The 10,351-nt window shown below is 37.4% G+C and overlaps 2 protein-coding genes and 1 long non-coding RNA gene across 3 annotated transcripts; 1 reads left to right on the top strand and 2 right to left on the bottom strand.

The window, feature by feature from the left end:
• The first annotated feature begins 555 nt into the window (after window positions 1–555).
• On the top strand, window positions 556–2,528 carry LOC148763272 (uncharacterized). The gene is made up of 3 exons (XR_016025998.1): window positions 556–741; window positions 1,360–1,435; window positions 2,298–2,528. It is a non-coding gene; the product is annotated as an uncharacterized LOC148763272 (long non-coding RNA).
• A 3,150-nt stretch (window positions 2,529–5,678) lies between these two features.
• On the bottom strand, window positions 5,679–8,156 carry LOC148763271 (receptor-like protein 43). The gene is made up of 3 exons (XM_088805769.1): window positions 7,758–8,156; window positions 6,929–7,079; window positions 5,679–6,635 (listed from the first exon to the last, which is right to left on the bottom strand). The coding sequence occupies exons 1-3, from the start codon at window positions 8,114–8,116 to the stop codon at window positions 5,880–5,882; spliced, it is 1,266 nt and encodes a 421-aa protein (XP_088661895.1). The 5' UTR covers window positions 8,117–8,156; the 3' UTR covers window positions 5,679–5,879.
• LOC148763270 (receptor-like protein 7) lies at window positions 8,136–10,079 on the bottom strand. The gene is made up of 2 exons (XM_088805249.1): window positions 9,219–10,079; window positions 8,136–8,676 (listed from the first exon to the last, which is right to left on the bottom strand). The coding sequence occupies exons 1-2, from the start codon at window positions 9,961–9,963 to the stop codon at window positions 8,411–8,413; spliced, it is 1,011 nt and encodes a 336-aa protein (XP_088661375.1). The 5' UTR covers window positions 9,964–10,079; the 3' UTR covers window positions 8,136–8,410.
• Window positions 10,080–10,351: the final 272 nt, after the last annotated feature.

Here is a 10,351-nt window from a genome sequence, read left to right as displayed (position 1 = left end):
TGATATACATGTGATGATAGCGTGATTGCATGCAAGGAGAGTCCCGAAAAATTTACAAAAGTAGGTATTGTACCTAGAGGTACAACAAAGTTGATTTAAGCCTCGAACTAGATCAAATAGAGAATTTGAGATGAAATTAAGGATATTAAAGTACTAGAATGGTTTAATATGGTGATTTGGAGTTCGAGGATCAATTTGGAGTCAAACGAAATTTTCACTATCTAGGGGCAAAATGGTCATTTGCCACTTGGGGACAAAATGAGAATTTTTAGAAAAGATTTTTTGACCCCATTTGACTTATTAGAGTATGATTTGAGTATTGGAGTATGATTTGAAATTAAGAAGTGAAAAAAAAATTAATTTCAGTATTTTTCAGAGCATAAAGGTAAAATGGTAATTTTACCACCCTAGTGGCAAAATTGTAATTTTACACCACCATGACATTTGTCAAGCTCCAGAATTCTACCTCTTATTATTTTATGCTATGGATAAATATTAGAGCATTTGTGGTGGTGAGAAAAGGCTTAAAAATTAAGTTAAAACAAGTGGACCAATAAAAAGGTGACATGTGTCAAAATTTTAATATTTTTATATTGCCATTTAAAAACCAGCCCACACTCTTCCACTCAGCATTTCAAGGCCGACCAGCACCTGCAGAAAAGAGAAGAAAAGAAAAGAAAAACCCTAGGGAGGAAAAACTAAGGAAAAATTGTTGAATTTTCAAGAAATTGATGACTAAAGGTAAGATTTTTAATATTAAGCTTGAAATTCATCGTGCCCATGCATTTTTTTCCATTTTCCATGAATTAAATTCAAGTTTTCATGAGGGGCAATATGCTGGCCAGATTTGGAGAGAGAAAGTTGGTGATGAATTTAGTTGAATTTCAAGGTAACTTAGTGTTTTTAGGTGTTTAGTAACATTTAGTATGAAAATTAAGCAAGAAATCCACATGCCCATTATAGAACCTATCTTGGCTGAATTTTATGGGTGAGGATTGATGATGAATTTGGTTGTTTTTCATGCCATTTAGATGTATTTAGTGCTTAGGAATACCGAAAATCGAAAACGGGTACCGAAAAATTTTACTCCCGTTGTTGGCAATTTGCACCATAATGAGAGATATTTTGGTAATTGCACTTAGAATAGACTTGTAGTGAAGTTTGTGGAATTTTGGGGAGTACTGGAAGTGCAATAAATTAATTGGAATCGAATTGGACGTTTAGACCGATTAAATAGTGCATAGTGCGCGATAGGCCGAACACCTCCCATTTCATTGCATGCATTCATATAGAACATAGAATAGTTTTGTAACGATTTAGCATAAGTATATTAAATTTCCCGTTGCACATTATGTATAGGTGGTGAGCCCTCGGATAAGAGCAAAGGTATTGCATCCGAGGATCAAGAATAGGAGTGTTGTAAATTCCCGTCAAAGTGAGTAACCACTGTTCATCTTATCTATCTAGAGTATTTTTACAATCATTTTTATGATTTTAAGAATATTGAACCTAAATGAATTTTATGTTTTATGACTAATAATCGATTTAAGGAATAAGGTTTATGACTTATTTTACAATTTAATAATGTTTTTGAAAATGTGAGTATGTGGAGACCAACCTTTGATGTTGCTTATATATTTAAGTTTACGTACCTATGTTTGGAATTGATGATTTATGAACTGATACGTGATGACATATGTGGCTGGGATTTTGGGTTGTGAAATATATAAATTGTTTGTTTTCCTTTGACAGGCTGGGTAGTATTATGTTAGCCACGTTATGCTGTCAAAATTTTATTGATTGGTGGGTTATTTAATTAGCCACTGCAGTAGGCGGGTTTTCGTGGATCAGCCTATTAGAGGGGCACGATAAACCCCGTTATATTTACCTTAGTAAGAGAGGCGCGAAGGATATCTCCTAAGGTACGATAGAGTTCACTTCACGCCAAACCACCACTTGAGAATGAACTCTGCCAACGCCAAGGGATGGCTAAACTATGTTTTTATGAGTAGTTGTTAACTTAATAACCTTGACGGACTCGGTTGAATGCCTCGGGCAAGGTATCACCGAGTATGATTTTTGGCATGAGCCAAGTTTTTAAGAAAATCATAAGTCGTGATGTGTATTATAATGGAAATGTGTCATTTAATATGATTTGAAACAAGTACAAAATGTTGTGGATTATGGTATGATGAAAAGTTAACTGTCTCCATTTACTCGGCTTTAGATGTTAATGACGGACTTTGTTTACTCACTGAGTTTATGAAAACTCACCCTTTCTTTTTTAACCATTTCAGGTTCAAGATAATTTGTAGGCAGTCAATTTCATCAAGGATTTCTTTTGGACTTACTTCCTTGGAAATCGTAGGTCTACATTCTTGCACACTTTTGGTTATCTCGGGGTCCATATGCCACTGTAGGATAATTTTGAATACCTGGTTTACTGTATTACTATGTGTATGAATTTATTTTGTTCTCACGCTATAAAAATTATTTATGCATAGTTCTATAAAAATTGTTTTATAAGAAAATGGAATATATTATCGAATATTTTTATTTAGTCTAATTAGTCAACTTTTCACTCCAAATGGATGATTTAGATTGTAAAAATTTATTTTTAATCGGAAATGGATATCTTTCTACCATACGTTGTATTTTTATCAAGTTTCGAAATTTTAAGGTAAAAATGACCAAAATACCCCTGTGTGATCAAAATTTTATTTTGATTGTTTTCGATCTAAAATAATTTATATTCTCTTAAAACTCGATATTTAGTGACTATTGCTCACAGGGGAAGTGGAAAACTGATGCAAGAGCCTTGCGAGGTTTCGATTGACATACCGAGTAATGAATGATTACGGAGACTTCGCGGCGGTTGTCACGGGCTCGAAGGGAGTGCCGGGTTGTGACATATTCACTAATGCAGGACTCTTATAAAAGATGTAAAGGTCGAGGTAAACTCAGGCTAATGAAAGAGTGTATCTCTTCTATAGGTAAATAGTCAGTGTAATGAGAACGTTGCATAATTGGGTAGGGTTAAATGTTACAGATCCCAAATCAGTAAGAGATGGGATGAGTCTTGGGTATAAGCATGGGCTTTCCTCCACCAAACAAACATATAATTTAGGTTGAAAACGCGGGCTTGTGGCACTATCATATTGCACTCCTTTGCCTCTAATATCATTGCTCGGTGCACTTTTGCCTTTAGCTCCCTTGCCTTGATCGTTGCTTTCGCATGCTTTTACCTCAGACACCCTTGCCTTACACATTATCTAATCGCATGTCGATCCTTTGTGTATCACTATTTCAGCACTCTTGTCTTGTGCACACTTCCCTTGTATGCACTATTTCCTCAGGCATCAGTTGCGGACCAATCCACCATTACCTTGGCAAGTTAGTCTCATAAGTGCTTGGTTGGTCCCGACAATTTTGCATTTTTATCTTTGGCCTTTTGACCTTTCTAGCTTTTAATTATGGCGATTCCATCACCATTAATCTTTATCTCTTTTTAACTTTATGATACTCCATTATCGTTCATTCTTGCTTGCCCTTGTGCAGCATGATGTTGCCTAATCTCAATGCACTCTTTGGTTTTGCTAGCCACTGATGGTGGCACTCCCCGCCATTACACTAGCCCTTCTCTCAAGTTGCCTAAATTGCTTGATGGGTTTCTATTCCCCTGTGCAACACTAGGCTCCCAAGCATTGATTGCTTCTCAAGTCTTTCTATATGCTAGTCACCATCTTCGTTGCATAGATCCTCTTTATCTAACAGAATAGCCATGAGCTTGTTACACAAAAAACATTTGTTGGGCTTTCTTTTCTTGCTGTTCCACTTGGCTACTACCTTGGTTCAATCATGTGTCAACTTTTCCTTGACCTCTTCTTCTAACCCACTTCGTTCTTTCCCCCACTATTGCTCTTCTCGTTAGGGCGAAATGAGCAGAACTTGATCAGAACCTAGACCACCATTTTGTTTCGAGTGAGCTTTTGCACGCCTTTATGTTGAAGCTCTTGTTTTGTCCATGGCTTTAACCCAGCCATAAATGCAAATGGTGTTTCCTTCTCACTCAAGTCCCCCAATTGCAATACTAAATCAAAAAACTCCTTCACTAACTCTCGCACTTCATCATTTTGGACTAGCCATCTTAGCTTTCTTCTTCCCTCATCTTGAGCTATTCAAGGTAAAATTATAGTTGAAGCTCCCTGTACATTGCTTATCGATGATCATTCCCTCAAGCTTGTCAACATATCAATGTCTCTGCCATAGTAAAGCTATGTCCACTAGGTACATGGCAATAGTATTGATGTGCACAACATCCTCCCTGATCCCTATGGCCCGAAAATACTACTCTGGACTCCATAAGAAATTATTGACATACTTGGCTTATCTTTGGCCTTAGAATTCTTTGGAATTGTGCACTTTTGAGTCCCCATTTAGACAACAGGCACACCACCCTCTCTAATTGCTTTAGGTGTAACAAGCTTATCTTTGAGACCCACATACCTTGTTCTTCTTTGCCTCGAATAGTTCTTTCAGTGATCTTGTTGGTTCAACATGTCTGCACTGAGTCATTTCTAGACTTAGAGGTACATAAGGGCTAGACTATTCACCTAGGCCTATAGGCTCAATCCAAAGTTGAGCTTGGACATAGAATTTTAGGCCTCAACTTAGCCAAACTCAACTTGATTACTTTATTTTTTTGATAAATAATATATTATATTAATTTTAAAATTTTTAAAAATATTAAAGATTAAAATAGAATAGTATGCTATTAGTGTAATAATAAAACAATAATTAAATAGGCTGAGTGGAGCTGACTCGGGCTTGACTTAAAAAATGAAAGGCTCTATAATCTCGTTGCAAGTTGATATATGAACAACTGTATTAATATTGAATAAGCATAAGTTTATTGACATAAGTTGTGCTAATTAATTAACACGTTAATTAAAAGAACAATTGTTTGCTAACAAGTAAGTGATGTGGTATTAAAAGAATAATTATTTTATAATGATGTTATGTTTATTTTTGATACTTTAATCAGTGACAAATACAGAATTTTATATGAGAAGTGATTAAAAAATAATTATAAAAATAATTATATTATATATTATAAAGTTTTATGCATATAACAATAAAAAAATTAAAAATTGAAAAGTGATGCCCGTCAACACCTGACTTCAATGGAGAAAGTGATGAAAATAGCGTGACAAATGGCTATAATGATGGTTTAAAATTTTATAAATCTTAATAAGATTACTCATTTTTTCCCTTTCCCTTTTTTTTCCCACTCATTTTTGGGTGTCAGTTCTCACTAGGGGTCAAGTGCTAAAATGGCATTAATATTTTTGGTCGCGACTACACTAGATCGGCATGGCATAAACATCCGGCTTAAGAGACTTAAGAATGGCCCGTAAAGGAGCAACCATCAACGTCCGGTTGCATAATGACACATCAGTTTGGAAAAGCTCGAACTCCAAAAACTTTTCTCACAAATTATATCAATGTAATAAGCTGCCCCCTTTACCTTTTTTTTTTCATTTGTTTCGTACTAAATAAGTTGCATGACTCTATATCGTAACAAGACAAATCAAAGACCTTTATTCTATTACTATACATCAACAAGTTCTTTATCACTCTCATCATCCACGAGAAGAAAATATTACAAAGAAGTTAGAATTAAGCACACACATACATCCGGTAACGTAGAAATTTAAACTTCGGAAGACATTCCTTTCTATACACTATAAGAGAAGTCCTCAATTGAACCTAAGAGATTCATCCGAATCTGAATCAGCTCCTTGCATGCACCTTAGCAAAATTGCCTAAGTGACTGGTCAACAAAAGACAATTTGCTTTAAGAAACCATTTATGATTTTTCAAAAACAAAATTTGTGCCTCCTCTTTTTCTCTCTTCTTCTCAATTGCTTGTTTCCCAAAACCATTAAAAACCTTCCATGTTTCCTATTAATAAAGTTACAACCTAGAGGCATTCCAATGATTAGCCCAGCTGCAAATCCCACCAAAACTACTTTCCAATCAAACGCAAACAGACTTCCGATTCCTTTATCTTCTTCAGAGTTCAAAGGATCTTGCCCTGAGGACTCATCAGGAATTCCACATTTTTTGGGCAAAGGGCTACCACACAATCCCAAATTTCCAAGGAATGAATTCGTATCAAATGTACTAAACTGTCTTCCACTAGGTATGGGCCCTTTGAAACGGTTATGAGAGACATCAAAGAATGAAAGGAATGTGAGTTGTACCAGTTGCTGAGGGATTTCCCCTGACAGCTTGTTTCGAGAGAGGTCCATTGATTCAAGATGTGTTAAATTGGCCAAGGATGATGAGATATGATCGGTGAGATTGTTGTTTGAAAGGTTAAGCATATTAACTGCCTTCAAATTTCTAATGTCTTCATGAATTTCTCCATTAAATTTGTTGTTCGAGGGATCAATGGCAGTGAAGGAATCTTGAACGCTCTCATATTCTAGTTCCACGCCTTTATTTGTCAGTTCAATTGAGTAGCGATAGTAATCAGACCATGAAAATTCTTTATGCAAAGAGGAATCATTAATCCAAATGATGCCAACTGTACCTTCTACTCTACTCAACCTGAAACTCCGTTTCACCTCCTATTTGACTGTACAGTAGTATGGAAAACATGGTCTCTCTGCTGCCACAAATGGGCTATTTGTTGGGTTTCCCCTGGTGATGCTCTTTCATTCTTTAAGGCTTGGTTCTTTTATCCCATGCCTTCTCATTTGAAGAATGCATGGAAAATGTTATTCTTGCTACTATGTGGTCTCTGTGGCTATGCCGGAATGAAATTATTTTTAACGGGGAGAACTTCGAAGCAACGCAAATGGTTGATATTATCCTTCTTCGATATTCCCTATGGTGCAAAGGGAGATGGCAAATGGGGCACATTCCAACAATTATGTGTCTCTCTAATCCTACTGTCCTCTATGGCAACAAGAAGAAGATCTCCCAAAGGAAAAACATCAACTGGCTGTCTCCTCCAGCTGGATCCCTCAAACTCAACACTGACGAAGCAGCTAGAGTGAAGCCTGGCCCAGCTGGCATAGGGGAAGTACTCAGAGACCACTTAGGATCATCAGGGGGACGTTTTCTCATCACATAGGTGCTAAGGACTCCAACTTCGCAGAGTTCAAAGCCATTCAACAAGGTATTGACTTCTTCCTCTCTTCTCCGTGGGCCACAACTCATCAATTGCAAGTGGAAAGTGATTCCCCCAATGCCGTAAACTGGGTGCGTGATCACAGCAAAGTTCCATGGTGCATGAAATTCATTTCAAATGCAATCGAAGCCCACTTATGCAACATCACAAGCATCTCTTTCTGCCACATCAGGCGTGAAGCCAACATGGTAGCTGACGGACTTGCAAAAGCTGGGGTGGTGAGAGAAGCCAACCATAATGTCTACTTTGTTAATCGCAATGCTAACCTTTCCTAAACCTGCCATCTCTATTCTGATTTCGCCCCCACTAATTCTGGTGTTCTATTTTTTCTTAGTGTCCCAGATTAGTTGGGGTAAGCCTATATTGGCTCTGATTTCTTCGTTTTATTTTCTAGTATGATTGATGTCTGATGGCTCATCAAGATCTTTTCTATATTCTGCCAAACCTCCCTCCTGGGAACTCTTTTTGTTTTCAAGCAAGTCACTTGTGACTTTGCTACTGTAAGTCTCCATTTGGAGATTTTTATAGCAATAAAATCTCATCCTTTCAAAAAAAAAATTCTTTACTCTGAAAGCCTGTGGTCGCATTCATGCATGATAAGTTACCTGCGTTGGCAACTTTCATTGCATTCCATATATTGAAGTACCCCAGTAGCAACTCACCTCCCAAATTATTGTCAGAGATGTCGATTATTTGCAACTTCGAGAATTCAGAGCTGCTTTGAGGTTTCCTTATCGCACCATGTAATCGATTGGATCTCAAGACTAGAACTTTAAGGTTTGGAAGAACGCCCAACCAAAAGGGGAAAGTATCATATATTTGATTTTTTCCAAGATTAAGAGCTTCCAACATGGTGCAATAGGCCAGTGATCTTGGTATCTTCCCTTGCAACTGATTCTGCGCGAAGTTGATCATCCTCAATGAACAACCCCTCACTTACGTTCGAGGAATGTCACTGGTGAAGTGATTATTTTGAAAATTGATTACTTTCAGAGAGGCACTAAGGTTGGCCAAACATGGTGGCAGCATTCCACTCAAATTGTTATTCGAAAACACCAAGACAACAGGAGAAGACAGATTGCAGAACATTGGTGAGATTTCCCCCTTTATTGAGTTGTTTGAGACAAAATAAGTGATGACAGAAGGTGGTGGATTGGGGAGTGATCCATGGAGCTTGTTAGATCTAAGGTCCAAAATCGTTAACCTTCTCTATGGAAGAACAGCTGGAAGCTCCTCAAATCCTGTTAGAAAATTATAAGCAACATCTAAATAGGATAGTGTTTCTCTTCCAATGGTCCAAATCCATTTTGGAATTTTGCCTTGAATATTGTTGTTAGAAAGTTCCAGAAACTCCAATTCATCTTGACGACGCAGAAAATTTGGGAACTCAAGTAAGTTGCATGAAGCCAATCCCAAAAGCTTGAACTTAGGAAGAGTGAAATTGATGTTGACATCAGTCAAAGACAAATTGTTTCCTGAAAGTTGGAGCCTGATGAGATTTTTTGACTTGACAAAGAAGCCAAATTTCACACTGCCATTTAGAAAATTTGATTGTAGATCAAGAAGTATGAGATTCTCAAGCCTAGAGATTGACTGTGGAATAGGACCTACCAATTTATTTTCCTGAAGTTTGAGCAGAGTTTGGTGGGTAAGGTCTCCTATCCAATTTGCTATCTGACCATCTAATTGATTACATCCAAGATACAATTCAGAAATTTTTGTCAAGTTTCTGGCAGAAGGAGGGATGTTACCATACAAATTGGTCTTTATCAGGTCCAGGAAATTTAGCTTGGTTTGCTTACCAAGCCAGGACAAAGGTCTAGGGCTAAAATTGTTGGTGGAAAGAGACAGATAAGTGAGTTGGGAAACATTGGCTAAGGAAGACGGTATCTCACCAACAAATTTGTTAAAAGATAAATCCAAGAATCAAGCTGGTTTAAGTTTCCAAGTAAATGGGGGATAGGTCCTGAAAAGTTGTTATACGAGAGGTCAAGATAGTTAAGATTAGTAAGGTTACCTATCGAGGTGGGTATTGACCCTTCAAAACGGCAGTGGTTGATGTCCAACAATTGTAAGGACTTGAGCTTTCCAATTGATTCTGGCAGTTGTCCCGAAAAATTCGTATTCGCAAGGCTTAACTCCATAAGAGGGTAACTGCCATGAATATTTGGTATATACCCAGCAAGATCCGGATTCAATTCCAAGCTGAGATGCTTAAGATTGGGTAATTGAAGAATTCCTGTGGGCAATTCACTGTGCAAGCTACAATTTTTCAAAATTAAAGCTGCCAATGAAGACAAATTTGCCAGAACAGCAGGTACCCTAGAGGATATCTTCACATCGGAAAGATAAAGTTCACTGAGTTTCGTTAACTTCTCAGCAAGAATATAAAAGCCTTGCTTCTGAAGCTTCAACGAGTTCCGTGAAAGATCAATATACTCCAAGTGTGACAGCTCAAAAATTTCTGACGGTATTTCACCGGAGAAGCTGGAGAAACGGAGGTCAAGAGATGTTAATTTTGAAAGGTTCCTTATCGCAGAAGGAATTTTATAGTAATGGAAGAAATTTTCTGCTAGACTGAGCCGTTGAAGGTGAACAAGACGGAAGAGGCTGCTGCTGGAATTGATTGAACCATAGAGATAGCTGCTGCCAAGGTCAAGGCCGATGACATGACCAGTGTTGTTGTAACACTCGACCCCACGAGCAGCAATTTGCACTTTCCCTCTCGACTTCCCACGAGTTGGTCTTGGGATAGGCATCATCACTATCAGAGGGCGAAGAATTGACAATAAAGCTTTCGTTCAATTGTAGCAAAGCTGATCGCTCATCATCGTGGCATAGTGGCCGCACAAAACTAGCAGAAGAAACAAGATAAAGCAGCAAGAGTAAGAATTTGAGCAAGCTCACTGAGACGGAGAGTTATAGAACTCAAAACTCTTTGACGGCCTAGTAAAATCAGAATACAAGGGAAGCATTTATATATAAAAGCCTAAAACTTTTTAATTCGTTAAAATGTTTTAAAAGTTACTACTATTACGTTTCTTCCTTCTTGATGTATTAGCTTTTTATAAAGTACCACATGCAACTTTCTTTTGGAAAACCCAACAACAATTTAGAATAAAAAGAGTTCAAAAGTTTATTACAACCGAA

The sequence above is a fragment of the Theobroma cacao genome, chromosome 4, assembly GCF_053813885.1.
Source record: "Theobroma cacao isolate CCN51 chromosome 4, ASM5381388v1, whole genome shotgun sequence".
Taxonomy (NCBI): Eukaryota; Viridiplantae; Streptophyta; class Magnoliopsida; order Malvales; family Malvaceae; genus Theobroma; species Theobroma cacao.
The sequence above is the reverse complement of the archived record's forward strand: the minus strand, read 5'-3'. Positions and strand labels throughout refer to the sequence as shown.